General features: G+C 37.9%; 1 protein-coding gene and 1 long non-coding RNA gene across 2 annotated transcripts in view; one reads left to right on the top strand and one right to left on the bottom strand.

The window, feature by feature from the left end:
* PREP (prolyl endopeptidase) overlaps positions 1-23,913 on the bottom strand; it is an 81,885-nt gene that overhangs the window by 11,063 nt on the left and 46,909 nt on the right. Inside the window, exons 10-12 of the mRNA XM_015858711.2 lie at positions 21,451-21,648; positions 19,452-19,555; positions 5,264-5,400 (exon numbers count right to left, since the gene is read on the bottom strand). Coding sequence (XP_015714197.1) covers positions 5,264-5,400; positions 19,452-19,555; positions 21,451-21,648 — 439 coding nt within the window. The remainder of the gene's footprint in view (positions 1-5,263; positions 5,401-19,451; positions 19,556-21,450; positions 21,649-23,913) is intronic.
* The window catches only part of LOC107311843, a 29,640-nt gene continuing 8,529 nt past the window's right edge, over positions 2,803-23,913 (top strand). Inside the window, exon 1 of the long non-coding RNA XR_001554273.2 lies at positions 2,803-3,350. This is a non-coding gene — a long non-coding RNA (uncharacterized LOC107311843). The remainder of the gene's footprint in view (positions 3,351-23,913) is intronic.

Raw genomic sequence — 23,913 nt, 5'->3', positions numbered from 1 at the left:
TATTATTTTATAAAGGATTTAAGTAATTTAGGTTATATTTAACAAATAAGAAGATATATTTATCTCTCATGTATTGAGAGACAGTAGCTTAACATAGTGGAAGCTCCAGACTTAAAACTATGTTATTGTTAAGGAGAACAGTAAATATCCAAACTTAATACCAAGAAGTTTTTGTCGTCCCCCCCCCCTCGTTCTCTTGTAAGTTTAAATTTCTTTTTTCAGTTGAATTTACTTAAATCTTTCTTACTTACTTAATTGAAATTTTTGTTTATGGAAGAGACCACTGACAGCAATATTTAAACCTATTCAACCATAAGAGCAAAGGTTAGGTCTTTTTACCTTTAAGCCCCTCCTGCTGCTCATCTGAAATGTCCTGAAAGACAGTTGTCTTACAGCATTTCTCATGTGGATGTAATACCAAGACAAGTAAACTTCACAATAGTAAATACTTCACAAAGCAATTACGTATGTTTTGGCAGTTGGTTTTGACATATGTGCCAAAGATTAAGAAAATAAAGAAAAAAAAAAAAGAAAAAAAAGCAGAAAGATGACAAATAAGAGACTTTAGCATTTCTATAGCCTGCCAGAAAAAGAAATAATCTTTCTAGATCAGCTATCTGTGGCCATCAGATGGCATGAATGATTTCTGCTTCTGTAAAATCAATTCTTGAGTTCATCACTGTGAATAGTATTTTTCCTTCGATCACTGGGACATGCTGATCATTGGTAAGATTGATATTCCATAGGCATACTGTGCAAAGGTCAGAGAGAATTATTCTGTCAAACTCAAGGATGTCCAATTCCTACAGGTTAACACATTGATGATGTACAGTAGTCTCACAATAGCTTGTCCCATAAGATGGCAGCTTCTTAAATTTTGCTATGTTAAAGCTGCAAAATCTCACAGAAAACTGCACTACTTTTCTGTGTCTCTGTCCCAGACAAAATCAATAGAAAGTTTAGGTACAACTTACTTGATCGAGTAACCAACCAAAGGTGCAAGGAAGAGGAATTGAAGGTGAGGTATGAATTTGCTACCCAAACGCAATGTCTGAGATTATTTTAAAAACAAAACATGCCATCCCTTTCCATCTTCAGAAAAGGAAACTGTGCCTATCTGAGGAGTAAACATATTTAATCAAGCAATCTGAGCAACATGGAACCAAATTCTTCAGTGCATCATTTTCATGGAGACTCCTCTAGCAGGTGCTACATTGGTGATAGTTTCAGAGGGCCTGAAAATGACTTATCATCTCCTAAGATACTGAATTTCAGAAGAGTTCCTAACACAGTCACTAATTATACATTTCCCTTAGAAAATTCTCTTTCAGTTTCACAGACCCTCAATAGGATAAAGTCCAGAGACTGAAGTAATAATTACGTTGCCAAAAATGTAAGTAAGGCTTAGTATATTTGTGTTCATTCTTATTGGTACAACTGGGATTTAGGCACTTCTGATAATGTTACAGCCATACTCTCAACACAAACATCTAGTAATGTCACTGCAAATAACTATTAATTAATACCCACTTGGGTATGATCAGTAATAAAAGTGAGACAAGACTCTAACTTGACTGATATTTTGAGGTGGATGTGCCTAGTGCTTATAACAAGTTTTCTCAAAGTCAATTTTAAATTCAAGGAATTAAGATAGACTAACTTTTAAGACAATAAAAATCCAAAATTATCAGATAGCACAAAATTCAACTTGCATCCAAACCCTGCTATTTCCCCCTGTTTTTCCAGTAGATTCTTGTTTCCAGATTTGATTTCAAGTCAGCCTGCTGTTTAAGTCACAGTAAACTGTTCAGTAGCCTTAGATGTCTAGAAATTGTCTCCTTCTGTATGGAAAAGTCTAGCTCCCTTCTCTCTCTGATAGTCTTTATAGCCATTTCCTCACCAACTGATGGAAAAATGCAGGCTGGTGCATTGGTGGTAGGGAAAAAATCCCCAGATCCCTGAGTCACTGGACTTCAATGCTTTCTCAGCTTTTATAGGGCAGGAGGCAATGGGAACAGAGAAACAGAAAATAGTAATCTCACATTCTGCATCACTGGCTGTGGCATTGTTTGACCTATCTGTGGGCTAACAGACTTTCCCTGTGCCATCTCTGTGCTTAAAGGCTTGGTCGAATCTGGCCCTGTAGCAGTGAAATACAATTTCACAGTCTGCTTCACAATCAATTGTATTTCTGGGTGCATGAGAAATTGCTTCTACTGCACCTGCAGAGGCACCCACAGAACAGTATGGGGACACATGCTGTTTCCTGCAGTGTAATTAGCAGAATCTGAGGTATTATTGGTGGGTTTGCAATAGCATCACCACAGCAGATCTGCCAAGCCACAGGTGCCAATTCCATCAATTTTAACTTGCACTCACTATGCAGGCTGTATATAATTAATGACAGCGCTCTAGTGTGCACATTTTAGAAATGCTACTGAATACAGCTCTTTGGTCAAGAGAAACACATAAAAGATGCATGCTTGCATTCAAAAATAAAACACTGCTGTAACTGACTTAATGACTTTGGCCTATCATTCTCATAGTTATTTTTGGATCCTCTTACTTGTTGATTTGTTTCTATTGCTTTCAGGGGAAAAGACTTCTTGTGCATGTGTATGCATGAGGGAATAAGTGAAAAGCAATATCACTTTTGAAGAGCTGGCTAACATTGATGGATGCAAAATATCAGCAAGAAAATATTACACTGACTTGAAGAAGTATAGGACAGAAGATGGTCACTGGAAAAAATCAGAAGTCTAGAAACATACCAGGGAGGTTTAGGCTGGATATTAGAAATAAATTCTTCATGGAGATGGTGGTTAAGCATTGGAATGGGCAGCCCATGGTAGACATGCAGTTCTCGTCCCAGGAGGTATTTATGTGTTGTGTGATGTGGCACTAAGGGACCTGGTAGGTCAGGCTGATGGTTGGACTTGGTGATCCTTAAGGTCTTTGCTGACCAAGATGAGTCTATGATAGGAGAAATAGGAACTGGGAACAACTCCTAAATACCATAGTGTATAGTAACAGGGACACATAGTCATGCATTGAGTCTACTAGGTATGGAAGTCGTGCCTTTCTGACATAACTTCTCTATTACAATTTCCTTTCCTGATCTTGCCTACTGTAGTGGAATTCCAGGGTCACAGCCTGAACCAACACATGAACATGTGATGGCTTGTAGAGACACCCTTTCTGTCTCAGCAATGCTTCTGGGAGCATGTGTGCAGTCTGAGTCTGCATGGGTTCCCCTTCCCCCTACCCTTTCCTTCTGCAATGTGAGAGTACAAACAGGAGAAAGCTCCATTCCTCAGCTCACCCCTTTCTCCAAACTGTTACTGGGAGAGGTGAGTTAATTCCTCTTTGATATCTTTTCCTATAGCACCTATTTCTCAAATAAAGGCTCTGTCATTGCCTTTGTTTGCTCTACACCTGCTTACTTCCAGAATGTTCTTCCTCATCAAGTATGCAAATCTGAGTTTATTAACAGTAAAGATGCATTCCAAGGCCTTGGTCTTTCTCTCTTTTTTTGAAATGCTAAGAAGAGATGTGTTGCTGTTACAAGGAAAGAATGAGGAGGGAGATACAGATCACCTGTGTCTTCTTCACAGTAGTGGAATAACATATTTATTAAAAGAGACCGATAGTTCTCTGTGCTTCTTACTTTTAAGGTATTGTTTCAGATTCATACTCTTATTTAAGAGTACAGTTTCATGGGGCTCTGAAAGATACAGGCCACTGTAGAAAGGGCTCCTTTCTCCCATCTTCCCTTCTTCTGTTAGCTGCACTTTCTTGCTGCTTGCTAATGCTGGGCTCCTACAAGTAAAATTTCAACTTGCCCAAGTGGCAGAAAAAGCCACCCATCCTTTTTGCTAGGATTGTGAAGGTAATGAGCTTAGCAAAAATTCCAGCAAACATCAGGGCTAATGAAAGGGAGATGGAACAAGGGACCACGGGATACCTTCCACTCCTTTTGCCAGCAGCCAACTCACATTGGTTCTGCAGCACATGAAATTTTATCCCAAATCAATAAATACATTATATTTACTTTGGAAAAGAAAACATGGTAAGTTTTATCGCAGTTTTCAGCATCTACAATAGACCGTAATAAATCAGTGCTTGAGTCTAATCTAAAAGGGAATTTAAAACCCATTCTGGTTATATAATTGTCTCACAAAAAAACCACAGGAAATTAAAAAAGTAGCTTTACAAGGCATATAAAATACTTTCCAGTAATCACAAAGTGCAAGATGTGAGGTCCATTGTTAGGCAAGGCATTTGATATAGAGCACCAGAGACTGTAAATCCTACTTAGAAATACAATCACTGTGACCTGGAGGAGCAAGCACTACAAAGGATTTCTTGAAATACACTGACTCTAAAAGAAGACTAGTGGCACACAAACTTAACAGGATGGTTTGATAATAGATTATTTTTGTATTAGTGAGCTGCCTGTCTATCTGAAAAACAGTGTTCCATTCAGCCCTTTGCATTTCTGTTTACTTCTGCCTTGCTTAGAAACAATTGTTATACATCAAAGCTCTAAGACAATCAGTGCCACTTTTGCTAAGACTATCTGAATTCCCATGCAGAGGAAATAAGCCTTTTCTTTAAACGAGGATATGTATTCAATATAGGTTATGGCTTTGGAGAGCTACAAATCCTGTTTTGCAAACAGCATTTTTGGTTTACAACACATTGCTTTGCATATGCAGAGCCTTTATCAAACCTACCTCCAGACAAAATTATCTGTTCACAATTATATAGGAACACAGTATGATTTTGCTTCTGACAACCTCCACAGAAGTAAATGAAAATACATGTGAATTTTCATAATTTAAAGTACACAAGAATTTTCTTTAATATTTAAGACATATTTGGTGAAAAGGAAACTTCCTATAGTATCGGTTCAGCACTTCAATGTATTATGCCTTTTCTGTTGAGCTCAGTGGCAAAGCAGGAAGTGGTTAAGCTATAATTCACAGAGTATTGTGCCTGTTGTAAACCTGAGAAGAGCACAGCACTTCTCTACTCTGACAGAAATGTATTCTGTGATTCTGGGCAAGTCCCTTGATTTCAGAACTAGGAAAACAAACAAATGATGCCTGAACTCTGATCTGCATCCCTTGCAATTCCATCTTACTTCTCAAGGACTTGAAACCCTTAACACTGCAGATCTGAGTCCAGCCAGCTCTCAGTCCTTTCTGACAGTTGTTAACATCAAATTGCTTCAGAAGGCATAAAATACCCCACTGCTTACCTATAGCTTGGTGTAATTGATATGTTGAAGCCTCCATATCCATACAAGAAGGCAGGATGAGAACCGTCCAATTTAATCCCTTTCTTGTGAATAATAAACATGGGGATCTTAGTACCATCTTTGCTAGGGTAGAAAACCTAAGACAAGACAAGAAGAAATGTGAAATGATCAAGCCATCACCTGCATGGTTGCTAGATAGCTCTGTAGAACATCAAAACATGACAATACAAAGGGTATGTCTATCAACCAGATTTCTAATCTAAGATATTCCCAAAAATCTCATTTTTAAAAACTCTAAATTTCAAACACTAGAGAACAGTGTACAGAGAAGAAGCAACTCATTGTAGGGTAGCTACTTAATGAGATCCAAGTAAACACACTGTTTTGGGTAAGAAATAGCTATGCGACTCCCAAACAAAATATGTAAAACTCCCTTAAGACTTTATGTTGTCTGCTGAAATGCAGCAGTATTTGCTTGTAAAAACAAATTTAACCATAAGAAAAAGGCTAAAGATATTAAAAAAGCCATATAATTAAGTTTTTGGTATCAATATATTGGCATACATTTTGTTAACATTGTTAACACATTAATAACATTTCTCAACAGAGTCATTCCACACACCAGACTCAAATCAAAAGAATAAACCTCGAATGGCTGAAAATCCTGTTTCTTATTAAACCTTCTGAAAGCATCAAAAAGGTGACTATTCAACACTTGTGCATGCACCATAAACTCATAACAGCAGGTCTGTATCCCGCAAACATGGATCGAGCACTGGCTGGTCTTTCCAGGTTGTCTCAAATTCCCCTAATCACAGTGGTAACATAATCCACAACAGACACTTCTGTCATATTTGGCATATTTCCAGGCATTTCCCAGCAGCTCGGACCAGGAGTGCTGGCACTACAGAACCCCCAAACCCACCTGGCAGGACAACAGAGCTATCTGCTGGCTTTTAGGAAATCAAGCATCCAGGCAGCATATGCTTTCCTACGTGCTTCTCTACTATAATAAGTCACAGCGCTGTAGTAACTTAAAAGATAAATTTCACATATAGATACATCCGCAGCAATTGCTTAGCAGAATTTCTTCATCTTGTTATTTAGATGCATGTATCTGCACGCATTTTCTGGTTTAGGATCTAGCATATCCTATTTTGACAGCCAAACAAAACATGGGCATGAATGCAGTTTACTGCTTATCCTAAAGCTCATTGTTTTGGGTTTGGTATCAACATTTGTGGCTTCCAGTCAAATCAGAACAAAGTAACAGAACTACAACCTTTCTTCATTGTACATTTACAACCCCTTCAGCTTTAGAGGAAAGAAACCTATCATATAAAGTGTTATGTGATCAACAGGATCTGTTTTTATAACTAATGAACCCCACCAGTAATACGATCTCTCCCAACATATTTATTCTGAGCACTGCTTGTAATGTGAAACAGAAAGCTACATGGCATGTTAAAAAAAAAAATAAAAAAGAATCACATTTGATTTTAGTTTAATGATGGCTAAAGATGTGTGAGAAATTTCCAAAGACACTGTGTCAGTATCTGAAGGCTTCACTGAGTCTTGTAGGCTTATTCTAGGTAAAGTTCAGCATTTCAGTTCCTATTAAAGTTAAAAAAATATATATATAAATCAGAACTTAAAGCTGAAGGCATTTTTGCATAGATGAAATAACCCTTCCCAGCTCCTGCCACAAACATCTCTTTACTGCTGAAGTACTCATCAGGGCGCACTACAAGAGAACACACAAAACATTTAGAAAGACATTACAAACAAATTGAACACTATAAACAAATGAAATAGCTGATGGACAAGAGAAGAGACCTGCTGAGGATAGAGATGAAGCATTCCAGAGAGACTCCTCTCTAAAATACTCTCCAACAACTCCAGTTGTTGCTGGCAATTCACACAACGTGCACACCTGGCCCTCCTGTGTTTCCAGTAACAATGTTGTTGGACCTTTTCTTTTTCTTATAGCACTCTCTGGAAAATGACTTCAGCAAGGCTTTTATCATTATCAGTTAGGATTAAATAACATGCAGGTAAATGCAAACTCATCAAAAAAAATAAACCAGACTGAAAAACTGCATGTCAAGGTGACATTTGCAATGTAAGGGTTTTCATTCCTATTTTTACTGAAATAATCATTACCTCCCTCTCTGAGAGGAACAAATGGGAGGTGGGAAAAAAAATCAATTCAGTGAGACACCGAGATATGTGAACCTATTTAAGCTTCTCCAAATAGACTATTTTCAACAACTGATTCAATCTCACCTTTAAATTGGGTGTTATCTCTGAAGCAAGTCCAATGGTTTATTTATGCAACCAATAAAGGGCTGTGCTTCTATCTCAAAGATTAAGGTAAACTGGAAAGGGCAAGCCCTGAAGAGAAAACCTTCCCGTGATGGCACTTCATGCCTAATTTTAGAAGCTGACAGTTTTTACAAGAGTAACTGCTCACAGAAGGGTCCTATGGTTTTCTGCTTTATCGCAGTGCGGAGTGATCCACTTGTGCCAGTCGCATTACGTTACTCATCGCTCACATACTTCCACAAATGAAGACTCACATCACTAGAGCCATTAGCACATATAAAAAGCAATACTTTTCCCTCCAAAACCACTTTGAGGACAATGCGTCAGACATACTGGGAAGAATGAAACTATAGAAGTAGTACGGGAAGGAGGTGTGAAATGCTGAAAATAAATATTTTCAGTCTCCAGGAGTGTACCAGCAACAGTGTGTGGTTGGCAGGGTGCTCCTGCTGCGTGCAGCCTCTCAGGCTATTCTAGGAGCATGTGTGGGAGCAGCAGAGGAACCCTTAAATAGTTGTAAGCATAACTTTGTCTCACACTACAGTCCCTTTGTGTCACATGGCCTGGGCTCTCACTGCCAGAAAGAATCTCTCTTAATTCAGATGCTGGAACATGAGGCATGGATTTAGAAACCTTATTCTAATTAGCATGATTCAGAGAGAAAGCAACATTGCTTGCACATCTATTCCTTACTACGAAGCACCTGAAAATTAAACTATATAAACTACACACAACAATATTTGTTATTCCTCATTAGTACATACAGTTTCTATCCTTTTTGCTTTAAATAAACAAGCCTTAGCACTTCAAAACAATTTACACTCAATTTTGATCTAAAACAGACACTAGAAGCTTACTTCTAATCCTGTTCAGTAAGGTCTACATATAAATGATTTACAAATTTACTTAGCAGCTAATGAGAATAAAAAGTGTGCTGTGCATTCAGTTCTGGGGCAGTCTTTGCCCTCTTAATTCCTGTTTGTTATAAGCATGCAGAATTTACGTTACATGATCTTTGCTTAAGGAATAGGAAAACCAACACCCAGCACCACAGATACAGATATAAATTCAGAAAGATCCTTAGTTTATCAATGTATGCCTCTGTAAGGACAACAAAAGCATTCTCTCTTCTTCACAAAAGGCCATGAAGCAGACATACATAATTCAGCTTCTGAAAAGTTGGCAGAGTTCGGAAAAGAGCAGTCAAAAAGTCAGGTTTTCCCTTTTATTTGTCTACAGAGATAATATAATCAGACAGCGAGAACTTACACATTGAATTAAAAATAATTTTGGCACTCATCCACCATGCACTTCTGTGAATAAATACCAAGTCGGTATCATATAGCACTAAAGGAAGTGATATGATCATCACAACAAATAAATAAAATGAATCTGCCCGAGTACAACACTGCATCACACAGCTAAAAATACTCAAAGCTACTGAAATTAAATACAGGCTCCCACCCTTAAAAACTAAGAGTCAGAAATTTGGGAATACTCAGTGTCATTTTTTCTCGCTTTTAAAAATCTGTTGTCTGTTACAGAATACACAGATTAAAGGGTGAATGTCATTGTGGTTGTTCACGGAAAAAAGGTGGGTAGATACCTGAAATCACCTTACTTTTATAAAATTGAAAATCCCCCTCAGCAAAAATAAAACACGCTGAACTTCTACCAATTTTAAGGTAAGATTTAACACAGGATTTGAGATACTGCTTTGAATCATAGAATATATATATAGAGAGAAGTCCAAAATAATCTAAATAAGTCTAATGCAAATTTTTAAAGCTGTGAAACATATCTAAATGTCTAGAAATCTTTCATAATTTTTAACATGCTAGTTAATAGCAAGAATAATTAAATTGCAATTAAAAAGTGTTTTGTGCAACTTTTCAGACATAATTATTCTTTGCTGATAATACGTTAATTTTACATATGAAAAGAATCTTTTGACTTGGGATTTGAAACACTCTCTAAATCACAATAGGCTAATCATTCTTAGAAAGCTGCTTGTGATTCTAAAAATGTCTCTCAACCTCTCTTTCAAGATTAGTTACTACATACCAGAGATATCAGTTCTTTCCATGTCTTTGTGTGCTTGATCTAAACCAGGTAAAAGTTGTATCTGTCAGTGCATTGACATTCATTGCGCTAAAATGCCACAGAACGTTACGAAAAGTAACTAAGGCACATAAACCATAATAGAACAGGCTTTATTAAAAACATCTGTACCATAATTTAAATACAGAAATACCAAGACAATGCCTTCAAATAGACTTTTGTTCTATTGTCAATTAGTGTTTTATTGAATTAATTTCTTTCCTTTTGAAAAAGAACAGGATGTAGCAGACTTGTGAAGTTCAGCTATTGTTTTGTGCTTGCAGACAGGGACATCCCCTTCACCCATGGCTGCTCTCTTCAGTCCCAGCACACACAAGTAGGGTGACCCGAGCAAACCTGTGCTGAGCAGCTGATCAAAAGGAACAACCACTTCATTTCTAACTTCCTGGGACTACATTTCACATGTTCAGATTCATCTGCAGTATTCCCTTCATTAACTGCAAAACGAAGATGTCTCACTGCACACATGCCAAAATACATGCTTTGAAGTTAAGAAAAGTATAAGAAATTTGAAACTTGTAATGTCATTAGTTTCCCCGTACACTGCAAAAACTTTGTTGAAATTCCATGCAGCTGTATTTCAAAGAAGACTGAAAGGGTAAACCTAATGGAGTAGTCCCTGAAGAAAGTTCGAACTTGTGCACTGACAGCACTAGAGGTTGCTGTACAGCAACGCTTAAAATTGATAGATTGTAATAACTTCTGCTCAGCACTTCAGGGAGGCAAATCACAAAGACCCTACACCAGCAAGTCTGAAAGTATCAGTATTGGCAGGCAGGGGGAAATATTCTACTTGCTTGAGGTGAGAAGGCGAAAGTCTCATAGACTGCCATAGAATCAAGATTCTCCCTCCCAGTGCTTGGCCTTGAACACAACCTCTGCACAGTGCATTCAGATTCTCCTAATTTCTGACATTACAAAACAAACCAACAATACCCCCCGGTTTTGTACTGCAGGCTACATAGCTCTCCATCACAGAAGAAATACTCCATTGACTATAGCATCAACAAGCACTCGACTATAGAAAAAAGAGATGTCCAAAGAACATTGTAGATCTGGCAGCCTATTACCGCTACACAGCAAATCTACAGGATCTGCAGTTTCCCTTCTTCAGAGGGAAATCCTAATCAATCTTCTTTAAGTTTCTTAAATTAGCTTCAAAGCAATTCTGTGATAGTTGCAAAGCTTGCTAAATACAGAGCTGGACAGGAGCCAAAGTGACTCAGTACAGCAGAAATTAATGCAGGTAAAATCCAGAAGGAAGAGCAGTCACTACAGACATTTTCAAAAGCACTGTGAAAATAACAGAGAAAGCTCTTAGAAGAACCTGTTTCTGGGATGAAAAGCAGCCTCCTGATGACAGAGGAGATGATCTTTTAGAAAAGATGTCTTCTTCAGTTCAGCTGCCCTTCTGCAAATGTCTCCAGTGAGGTATTTCACAGTGTAACAGTGGGGAGAAAAAGTAGGAGAAAAATACAGCTGGGAGTTCAGAAATTCTGCAGGCCAAGCAGGGCAGACATTATTCCTAAATCACATTTTTTTTTGTGATCAGTTATGAGGTAGCAGACCTATCACATAAAGTGCTAGTGGCAAATTAGATTCAAGGAATTCCTTCCACTCCTCTTTTGCAACCTGACAGACTTGTTGGTTTCTCTCTCTGCCTTACTTCAGAGCAATCCCAGTGCTTCCTACAACAGACGAAGTAGCATCTGCCATGTACTGTTACATCTTTTTTCCTCAATTGTAAGGAACACTGAGAGTATAGTACAGAGACATATCAGATAGATATACCTTTTGAATTAAATATATATTGTAGTCATGATAAACTTTTTTCCCATAGGTCAATGAAAGTTATGGTCTCTTTCTTATATTACCTCTATGCTTATGTATTCATGAATGAGATAAAGAGATTTTTCAATAGAAGCAGCACATGCACACATGCAAGTAACATCTGCTGGCTAATGCAATTTCTTTCATTAAATCCAAGATTTACTTCACTGAGAAATCTGCTCTGACATGAGCACTGTAACGCTGTGTAAGCATTAGAAAGCAAACAACCCTCCTCTTTACCATGCTGTAAATCAGTTTGGGTTGTAATGGTAAACACTTCAAAATAAAATCCCACTATGCAAAGGAGGGAACTTGCATTATGTACACTATTCTATAACAGCTATTCTAATTTATGGTTTATTACATCTGATGGGAAATGAGAAAGATATTCTCATTCAAATAAAAACCAGCTAATGAAGCATTTCTGTTCCTATTTTGGTCAGAACTTGATTGGTTATCTCAAGAGAGCTGTGCCATTGAGCTGTTGCTTCAAAAAGATCATCCACACCTTGTTTCTAATTCCTAATGCAGGGCATCTAGAATAGTCAGGGTATTCAAATTTCACCTGTAAATGCATATCCAAAAACCTGCAGAACAAATTGAATTTTGACACTGGTGATGCCAAGAACCCAGCTTATGTCAGAGAAGGACCCACATATTCCACTTACATTGCCAAGAAACTTGGTTTATGACTTTTGATAGCTAAATAATTTCAGGGTTATTCTGCTTAGAGACACTGCTGGCTACTCAAAACCAGAGGCACCATAAATCACTAAGCACCAAGAAAAGTTGCACACATAGTACAGCAAAACCCTTCACTTCTATTCTTTGGCTTGAAAAGAAACATATCATCTATTCTGTGTGGGAGGGGGAATGACAACAAACTAGTACAATGAAACCTTGCAAGAATGTCACTTTATGATGTATTTTCAAGACAGACATCACAAGGCTTGAAGGTACTTCATAAAAGGAACACCAAGGGATATGCTAATGCATCTCTATAATAATGTTTGAACAAGGGGAAAAAAAAAAAAGGGAAGAAAAATAAACTTGTTTATTTAAACAGAAAAACTACGGACAGCTTGTACTGATCTTTCCTTTCATGGGCAATATCTGAATAGGTGGTAAAATTCAATAAACTTTTTTATCAGTCAAAGAATTCAAATATTAATAATCACAAAACAGATGAAATGTCTAACTGCTGCAAGGCAAGTTCAGCGGCTGTTAGTAGTTCAAAAGTAGGCCAAGAAGTGGAAGAAAAATTTCAGGGATGTTTCTAACGGTAAAAGATTCCTCAGCTCCAGGTATTCTACCATTATCCTTTGAATCTTTTCTGTTTCTTGGGTATTTTAAGTCATTACAACCAAACACTGTGTACTATTACTTCCAAAAGCATTTGGCTGAAAAGCAAGCTGTACTTGTCAGGAAGAATTTATCCATCCATTTTTCTGTGCATGTGAGAAAAGCAAGTCAGGATTCAGGAAATCTATTTCTTTATATTATTCATCTAATATGGGTAAAAAACTAGTTGCTATAATTATGCTTCTAGGAGGTTTCTCTTGTCCCACAAATTTTCTAAGATGTTCCTCCAGGACAGAGCAGAAACAATTAATCAAAGGAAAGATGATATTCTATCAGTACCTCCGGGCAGTGTTGATAAAATAAAATCAACTGATAAATGAAGCTGCAAACTAGATTACCCTTAATAAAATTGTGCCCTGATGAATTTGTATTGGATCATAGACAGATAAATATCCAAAGGAAAAAAAACCCTCATGTAATTAGTGATGAACTGTGCTGAGTGGAAAGTGAGCTGCTACTTTCCATCCTTTATGTTTATGGGTATTTTTCACTACTTTTAAATAGTGTTAATTATAATTTGGTTCCAATGCCTCTATGTAGTTAACACACAGCTTCTAACTGCCCAGAAACATAATTTCTTGAACTGTCTTGGTTTCAAGGAGTAGTTGGCGAGGGGTCCTGCTAATGGCCTGTCTGTACATGGCACTTCAGTGTAGTGGTGAACACAGTCCAAGACTAAGCCTCCAAAGTGCTCCAATAACACAAGTAAACAAAGGAGCAATAACTTTCCAGTTTGTTCTCTGTAGGCTGCTGTACAATCTTAAATGTTTCTGCATCAGTTGTATGTCAAGCCTAATATAAGCTAGTTACTAACTTGTGTGTGCTTAGAGGCCTGGGGCTCACAAATACAAACGCCTCAGCTCTGCCAGAGCCATTTCTGTTCTGAAAACACTCCAGTTCCTTGGTGGCCAACAAGGACATCATTCAGGATGAGAAATTCACTCACTGCGAAGTACCTAAGTGGAACAGGGGGAACTGTGGGGAAGTTTCATTAGGGAAACACTAAGAGTCTCCAGAAGAAAAGAGGCAGCAAGGGAGTGCTTTCTGCAAAGAGAACACAAGGCAAAGCTACATGAAAAAGTAGAACAAAATCCAGTATGGCAAAAAATGCAGCACGATGTTTGGACAGGTGCAATCACCTACAGGATGGGAAAGAACTGACTAAAATAATTCAGAGAAGCAAATGAAAGGTACAGAATACGTCAAACAAAACTTGAGCAAACAAAGAACTTTCAGGCAAGAAAAATCTATTTAACTGGCACATTCGAGCAGAATTCTTACCTACAACAGGAATATAACAAATGGAATAACTCATTCTACCATACTTAACATTTGCAAACCTCAGCTACAGTTACTTTGCTTAGCATGTCATATCACATCCTGGACATTTAGAGAATCCAGGGAAAAGGAAGAAGAACAGAAGATAAAGCTGTCTAGAAAAACTGAGCAGATTGTAGATGTTTATATTCTAAAGAAAAGAATCCTGTCTGTGAGGGACACAAAGCTATGCATTGCAAGAGTAGCAAGAGAATTTAGGTAAAACCTGGTGGCAGACTCCTCTTTCTCCTGCAAAAAAGAAAGCTTTCTAACAATAAATACAGTGAACCACTGGGACAAATTGCCTTGGGAAACTGGAGGTTTTTAGCAACCAAGTGGATAAAAGCCAGTCCGGAATAGTACAGGCAGAAGCGGCCTGTCTTAGAAATCATAACTGTGACCTGCCGTAAACATTATGTGCTCTAGCACATGGATACATGACCACCACATTGCCACCGCATGCACTCACTGCAGTTTCTTCCCTTCCCTGTTTTTTCTGTCATGTTATCACAGCAGCTCTGCCAGAGGTTCTTCTGATTGCAACATCCCATGCTAGGCGGTAACAGTTGGTTCTCTTGTAGAAAAAGAGATAATCCAATCTCTTTAACTGCAATGTAAAAAATAACCTCAAAAGATCATTTCAACTAATACTTTATACGATCTCAGAAAGAGAAGCCTCATAAGTAGAGAAAACTAAAAGAATGAAAGAAAAGAAGCTTCCTTTCTGCCTTTCATAAAGCCATGATGTAATAAAATTTCACAGAATCATAGAAAAATCTTCAGGAACAGCTGGTGAGGCCATACAGTTTATTAAGCTGCAAATCCTCTTCTTAATGACTTAATGACTATTCAACAGGACTATACTATACTATGCAATGCCTTCCCCTGCCAAATCAGGGGCTTGAATTCTGATCCATATCAGTGAGGTCTGACAGCTGCAATCACCTAATGTCCTTTTGCCAGTGTATAAAGTGAATAAAACTAATGACTATAGTCCCAGAGAGAGCTGTCCTCAGTGCAGCACTAAATCATGATTTAACCCTCTCCTAGATAGGCCCTGTGAGGCAAAGTAATGAGTGGGCAAGGATGCATTAAAAAAAACATTCCCATAATTGCAGAGGAAAACTGTCATTATGAGAAATGCAATGGCTTGCCAGCAAAGTTGATTTTAGCCCCAAGAAACAGACAGAGAAAAGAAAACTGGTAGTTATCGCTTCTTTCTTTCAGAGGACAATTACACATACAGTCGTTAGTATGGTGAAATTTTCCACTTATATTAGTGCGTGAGTCTGAACAAGACCTGAGAAGCCATAAAGAAGGTTGGGAACAACAGACATTTGTGGAATCACTTTGCATTTGATCCTCACCATTATAGAATCAGACTGTTTATTCTGCAACTCTATGAGATACATGTACACTATACTGATCAAAAGACATTCTTTAGTCAGTATTTAACATTGTTGGAGATACTGGGAGTGGGTGATATTTAAGTTTTTTTGGTTGTTTTTTTTTTTTTTAATTTGTTTTTCTTCTGTATGTTTTTTAAACTGATGCTAAAGTTCTATGAACTGGCACATATGTGATACCAAAAACTTACTTAATAGTTTTCTGTTTGCATCTGAAGAGTCAGCTCCTGGCATCAGCAAAAAGAAGAGCAACCCATATCAAAAAAGAAACCCTGGCACATCAGCATGTAACCACAGACAAATCTCATCTTGAATGTTTTTGTTCCTGTAAAACTGAGTTAGTATTCCTCACTGCCTTTGAGAAATAACACCAACAGCTTATAAAAAGGGGAAAATAAGAGCTGCAAGAATATTCCCACTGAGAATCTTTACAGAGAATTCTTACTTATTTTGTAAGGGAGTTAATTAAAACAGTGATGTGTCCATGGTTAATTATTGGATGTAAGAACTACCGCAGGAGTGAATATGAATGGTGGGAAAAAAAAGAGAAGGGAAAAATCTGTGAAGAACACTTTTAATCTTTTTTCCTTGTTGGTAAGATGTATTTAGTCATTTACTGTAGAAATCTATACTGTTTTTATTCACTGCTAACAATGCAATAACTTAAGACATAGAAGGCTGTAAAATAATCATTTTAACTCCTTTGCAGTTGTATAAAGCTCCCATATATCAAAATGGATTCTCTGTGTGAAAAACTTCCTCCTAATATCTAACCTAAACCTCCCCTGTCTCAGTTTAAAACCATCCCTCCTTGTCCTATCACTATCCACCCTTGTGAACAGTCTTTCCCCCTCCTGTTTATATGCTCCCTTCAAGTACTGTAAGACAACAATGAGGTCTTCCTGGAGCCTTCTATTTTCCAAGCTAAACAATCCTAGTTCCCTCAACGTTTCCTCATAGGAGAGGTGGTCCAGCCCTGTTATCACCTTAGTGGCCTTCCTCTGGACCTACTCTAATTGCTCCACATCCTTCCTGTACCCCAGGCTTGGAGATAGTACTCCAGATGGGGCCTCACAAGAGTTGAGTAGAGGAGGACAATCACCTCCCTCTACCTGCCGGCCACCCCTTAGTTAATGCAGCCCAAAACACAGTTGGCCTTCTGGGCTGCAAGAGCACACTGCTGGCTCAATGAAGGTTCTGCAAAGCAGCATTTTAAGAAGTTCTTCAATTCTCTGCACACAAAATCTCACATTAGAAAGCCTGGGAATAACAAATCACAAGGCCTGTATGATGATCACAAAAAGAGAGAGACTGGAATTTTACTATTATCCATTCAAACTGTGTGGTCTGGTATTGTGTTAATCCTTCTTAAGAGCACTTCTGTACTCCTCCACCACAAACAACACTTCTATTGTTCTGCATTCTGCTGAATACAAACTCCCAACATACTAAACTGTACAACAATGCTGTGTAGAATGTAAGAAGGGGAGAGAGCAACTTTGGACATTTAGGCCTCAAAACAGGAAAATTGCATTGCTTTCTTTGCCAATCAAGTTCAAATTAAATTACTACATCCCTCCTGCTTGGAATATGAAGATCTGGTTCCTACTCTATTCACCTCCAGACTTAGGGAATATCATGGTCTGTCAGAATTACTGGTACGGATTATTTGAGTGCATTGCTTCTGCTTAGGCCGGCTTCAAAAGTTCAAGATCATTTAAGGTCATTATGGGAAATCCTACACTAATTGCTATTCTAGACATAACATCCTTCACAAGTACAAATTTTCACCTTAAAGTGGAGTGCAATATGGCTGCACTATAAATAATTTTCCAATATACTAGCTTCTGGCTTTAAAGAGATACAGAACCTTAAAACCTAAAGATCGTGTTTTGAGTCGCTTCCTCGCTGACCTGCAAGAAGAAAAGTTACTGGCAGATTAAAGCGGTGTTCATAGGAATCACATGCCATGGGTGTAAGAAGTTAAATTCACGTAGGCAAACTGCCAATGCTGCCACAGTTGTCACTGCGATTTTGTTGATGCCTGCCAGAGCAAGACTGTTGACTAGGTGCCAAAACCACAGCCATTACCAAAGCGCCAGAAAAGCCCTAAGCTAAAGACTTCAGACTCATCTTGGGGGTTTTGATGAAAAGTGAAACAGTCTGAGTTTACTTTCCCCTTGGAAGAGGGTAGGTGGCCTGCTACACTGTAGCAAGTACTAAAACTCATGCACTTCCTTACATTCCCTCCTCTCTCACAGTACTTCTTAGTCTTCTTCCCCCCCTGCAATATGAAACCACAAGGAGATAAAAATGAATAAAATTGAAACAAGCAATAATAAGCAACTTGTTTCCCCAAATATTAATTCTATTCCCTCATCCCATGAGATCAAGACAGGAGTCAAACTCCATATGCTGTTAAAAACAAGCAAGTAATCAAAACTCAATCAGTTCTGAAACGGGAAGAATTTTGTGTGTGTGTGTGTGCATAGATTCAGTGTAAAATAAATGCACTTTCCTCCTCTGGTATAAGAAACACAGCTGACCCAGCTACTGAATCAAAATTCAGTAGCTCTCCAAAACCCAGTGACCTCTCTGTACCTATTAGACAAGAGACCGTCTTCTTATTGCTTCTATCTATCCACACTGAAAAAAAAGAGATAACGTCAGCTCTTGTACTGCTAAGCAGGTTGAGCTTACTACATTCTCTCATAGGACACTGCTTTCCTCTTCTGCCTTCTTTACTTCTCATTTTAATGAGAGCATTTAATGCTCATGAACGGACACTAACAGCAACAGCAAGATCCAGGAATAGCATGGGCAGGTGCTGTGCACAAATCTCTCCCACAGCTTTGTCAATCAATCTCCAGCCTGACTGCTCTTCTGTGTTTTATTTTCTTGAAACAGAGATTAATAACTGTGCCAAACTGTACAGTGAGAAGTTCCACTAGGAATTAGATTGTTTGGAGGCTAATTTTCCCTTATCAGTGATTCACAACTTGAAATCAGTGCTGCAAAGTAGTGCAGATGGGGCTGAAAGGCAGAACAACAGAATGAACTTCTAATGAAAATCACTTCACTTGTAAAAGCAATTTCTGCAAAAGAGACAATCACAGCCCCAAGAAAACAAATACACTTTTAAAGACTTGTCCTTCCAGGCAACAGCGTCTAAACAGCAAATGCTTTCAAAACACAATAAATTGTGCTATGAATTTCATAGTTCTCTTGCAAGAGCTAATTCAAACTTTATTTGTCAACAGCAGCATATACATTTGGTTCACAACAAACTATGAGGACTGCTCTGAAAGTAATGCCTTCTATTTTGCTATGTTGGCTCATGATATTGGAGGCACATGGTGGCAGTATGGCAGTAGAGGACAAACCATCCTGCTAGTGCTGCATGACAGATGGCAGCAGAAGGGTGGTCTGATAAAACGGTATCTGACATGGAAGTGTATATGCTATTTGCTACTTAAAATGTGTATTTCACATAATATTTTTAGCCACAGTATTTGTTATGAAATCACAGCAGATGATATCAACAGATGACACCCATCACCCTTCCTCTGTCCACTGAAGCTGTCACTCCATCATAGAAGGCCACCAGATTGGTCAGGCAAGATCTGCCCTCAGTGAAGCCATGCTGGCTGTCTCAAATCACCTCTTTATTTCATATGTGCCTTAACATAGCTTCTAGGAGGATCTTTAGGCCCAAGAGCCCTATAGGGCTCAGAAGCTGAAGAAATCACTCACCTTCAGCAAAGCACAATTTTGTTAAACTTCCATCTAAGGGTTTACAACCAGTTGGAAGGAGTTGCATTTATTACCTGAATTGTCTGGTAAACCGAAGGATCAAATCCTTTCACAGTCACCTCCCGAAAAACTCTTGGCTCCAGTTCCTCTTTAGTCAGATCACAGTGATATATAATACCTATAACAGAGTGCAACTTTGTCAGCTTCAAGTAAGGGGCACTGTTAAAAGTACGGTAGTTAGGCATTGTGATTGAGTAATGAAAGATATGGATAATTCAGCAGGGTGGAAAAAAAAGCTCCTGATAACTCTTTCAGTTAATACTTCTTAAAAAAAAATACGTCTACATTTATTCTAAGAGGGATGCAAAGATTTTATGTAGAGACAATAGTTCTTGCTGCCCAAAGTTAGCATCAAAAGTGGATTAAACAAACTGGAAAAAAAGAAAATCTGTTGTTTTCATGAAGTAAAAAAGCATTTATTGAGACTGATAAAACCGGAAGAAGTATAAAGCCCTCTTCAAAACATCTCCCCCAGAGCTACCTGACCAAGAATAACTATACCAAGAATTTTATTCAGGTCATTTTTCTCCTTACAATAAAATATTTTGACATTACAATTCAAACAGAACCCTGGATAACAGAAAGAGCTGGGAACCCACTTGAGATAGCAGCAGAGTAGCAGAGATTACCTATGCGACTGAACAGAATTTGGTCTCCTACCATTTATTTTACACCCTGATCCTGAAGGTTTGAATGCAGCTACACTTTCTTGAAACACACCTGTGTTTTCCAAGTGATTTTGCAGGAGAAAAATCTCTGCCTTTGAGCAGTATAAAACCACTAGGCTTTAAGGATTATTATTGTTTTTCAGGGTGTAACAGAATTGCAGGGCTTCAGCAATCTAGACACTATGCAGAGGTGTTATTGGACAAGAAAAATTTTTTATATAGACTGTAAATCACCAGTCCTGTCATTCAATCCTGTTACACTTGAACAGGGACCATACAAAGTAAGATTTTCAGTAAAGTGGCTGAGACTATCAGTGCCTGCACACTGGTTAACATCCTAGAAAATCCTATAGTTCATACATACAGTACAGATATACATGATGTAGAAAACTACCCTCACTGTTAATTATTCCGTTTTTCTAGTTCTAAAAAACCAATGAGTCTCTCTAGAATTTTTAAACACGCATTAAAGTAAAGAACACTACAAGTTTAAGGCAATAAATGGTCCACAGAAATTTTCATGGCAATAAAATTAACCAGAGTAGACAATGCTTGATTGAAATACTGCTGTGTTGTGTATCTTTTAGGTAATTGCTTCTGGTTTTCTGAAAATACTGCAGAAGTTATGGCTATAAAAATTATACTGAAAAATGAAATAATGAGGACACATCTGATACAAGTTAATTGCCTCATTAAATCATTTTTATAGACCGTGGAAAATCAAAGATAGAGATTGACGAAGGAACACAAGTGAAAACCAATACCTGAAAACTGATAAAGCTTTTTTCCATAACAGTGAATTAATGGGAGGAATAAAAGGAAGAATATTCTAACCTGCTGGGAAGTATTTTATTGAACTGTATTTGCCATATAGTGACTAGCAAGCCTAATGCAGGTGAAAATACAAACAAGCATTAGCGCAGCATTAAAGTAATGTGAAATCACAAAGGAAATCACAAAAGGTGGTCACAGGCACACTGCTGTTATACACATATATAGCTGCTCAGAGCGGGCAGAATAAGCACATATTAGGAAACAAGCAGTCATGGATGGTATTTTGGTAATGGCTTGGCAGTTAATCTCCCAAACCATAGTCATCTCTAGTAAAAAAAGTCCTTTGTACTTTCTGAATGCAGATGACTCAAATATGTTCATTACTTAGGCAACGTGGACTTCCCAACTGGTAGATTCTGCAGTACACAGCCCCTCCCCCAAGGGAAAGGAAAACAATTTTATCTACATTGTAGATGTACTTAGTACCTACTGAACAACAGAATAGAAGTCACCAGGGAAAAAACCCAATATGCAGTAGGAAAAACAAACAAACACAAACAAAACACCTTACCTGGAGATAAAAATGAAGTAAACTGATAGAATATTTCACTATCCTTCTTCTGACCACTATAACCAACAATACTCCCAACCTCTAATGGGAAAGTCTTGAGATGTGCACCAGTAGCTAGATCATGAAGTTGCAGGACATTCTTCACATCATGCAGATAGCATAAAACAAGGAAGTTGGATCTCACACAAGCAACCCATTCTGAAGAGCATGGAAAAGAAAAAAACAAACATCATATATAAATTGACTGACATACACCACACCATTTTATAGGTCACTTGACTTCTGAAACAAAAAACATGAACCCAAACATAAAGGATGACATTCTTTGGATATGTGCTGACCATGTTGCTTTAAGCTAATTTATGCAGACACAGGTGGAAAGAATCGTTTAACTAAGAGTATTCCTCATTTTGGGCACTTATGGATCAACATTATTCTTAAATACCACAGATTTCAAAAAAATTCCACTGAGACCTTGTTTTAATTTTCATGCTTTTCCATAAGTATTACTGGCAAAAATAAAATCATTATGATTTTGACTCAAAATAAACTAATAATAATGAAGAGATGCATTATCCTGTGTTGCACAGTAAGTATACCACCTAGAAGGTAGCATCCATCCTGTTTTAATTGTCTCAGTATTCAGGAGACTATTCTTCAAGCAAGCTCTATTCAGCACTGTGAAATACTCAAACAGGCACACAGGAATGACACATGGACATGATTAATTAGTTTTGTTTGTAGCACTGGTGAGGCTGTGGTTCTTGTCCTCTTCCAACCACACATATGCCACTTTTCCCCTGATAAGTCAGACTGGAAATGAAAATCCTGGATAAGGCACCAGCATTACACAATGCCTTATCTTATCTACTGGAGCAAAACCAAAAAGGATGGACTCAAACGAGCAAGAAAAATCAGGTTGGAACGACTGGGGCACGCTGCCAGTGTCAAAGCAGCAAGTGGGGAATTTAAAATGCCAGCACAGGAACAAAAGACAAAACAGAAGCAAGGAAACATTGGCACAATTTCCATCTTATTCTGTATTGTATTATTCACATTTTAACAGCTTCTTCTCTTTCCTCAAAGCCCTGTAAAAACAAATGACTTGAATTCATAGAGTTGTACTGAACACTGTCTTATAAAAACATAATTGAGCATTCAGGAGCCAGAACAGAAGTTCAATGACATATCATGTGCTCCTTCCATTAAATATAACAAGCTCTTTCTGAACTCACTACTTTGCATAGCTTAGCTTCTTTAACAGCCTCTGCTTTCATGTGGAGTTTAGGTCTATCTTGATCCCCAAGAGCTTGAAAGCCATCAGTACCTAGAAGGTCTATAGCCTACACTTCTTTCAGCTTGATCCAAAAGAACTCAGCCATACAAATTTGTTACAGAAACAAGAAATAAAAGCTTTAATGCTCTTCCCTCTTTCCAAAGACCACCCCTGAAATAACTGTATTTTTCTTTTTGTCCTTTTCCTCCAGACTTTTCAACTCCCTCACAAGCTTCTAGTCTAAATCTGGGAATTTTTGAACAGAAGTCCCAGAACATAACATACAGAACAACCTGCCAACATTTACATCTATAACTGGATCATTAATAAAAAAAAATCCGAATTAAATCCCTCTAGTAACATCCTTCTGTTACAATGAGCTCCTGTGAACTCTGTATTCTCAGTAACATCTATGACAAATATGTCTCCGTTTACTCTTGACATTTCCTGGCAAAGTCTCACAAAATGGACCGAGACACTCTCAGATCAACCTCAATCATATTATATACGTCACTCTGCTTCAGCAAGGATACTCTTCAGGAAATCCTTATTTTAAAATTTAAATTGTGATCAACCTTAATTCCTCACTAATCATTTAGCAAAGCATTGCAATTTAGTGGATGGTTTCATTAAAAGTCAAACTACATCAAATACTACTCTTTCCTTAAAAAAAAAGTAAAAAAATAAGAAATTCATTTGCCCATAAGACTTCCGGCTTCCTGCTACTAAAGAACTTGCCTAGGAAGCAGCACTATTAACATCATCATCAACTGGTTCATTTACAAATAAGACACTTTCACCAACCTGAAGATATGGGAAGACAACGGGAAATGGTTTTAAGACTGTCTATGAGATTTCAGCAGCATATCCTTATAATACCTGCTTTGGAGCCCTCATAACTGCCTCCAAAACTTACAGTAATGGAACATACATAAATACATGCAAATCAAAACAGAATGAAATAACTGTAGCAAGCTTGAAAGAGCAGAAGAAAAGAAAGAGTAAGACTCAACATTTATATATATGACAAGCAAACAATGCTAAATTATTAACAAGAGCTATTTTTTGACTGCAAGCTCAGCCTGTTGCTCCCCTGCTCAGCACTGAGAACTGCAGGTACTGTTGAGTTTGTTGTGACAGCAGTAGCCTCTGACTTTGCCCATGTTTTGCGGAATGCACTCGAAATG

Source organism: Coturnix japonica, chromosome 3 (assembly GCF_001577835.2).
Source record: "Coturnix japonica isolate 7356 chromosome 3, Coturnix japonica 2.1, whole genome shotgun sequence".
NCBI classification, from domain to species: Eukaryota; Metazoa; Chordata; class Aves; order Galliformes; family Phasianidae; genus Coturnix; species Coturnix japonica.
The sequence above is the reverse complement of the archived record's forward strand: the minus strand, read 5'-3'. Positions and strand labels throughout refer to the sequence as shown.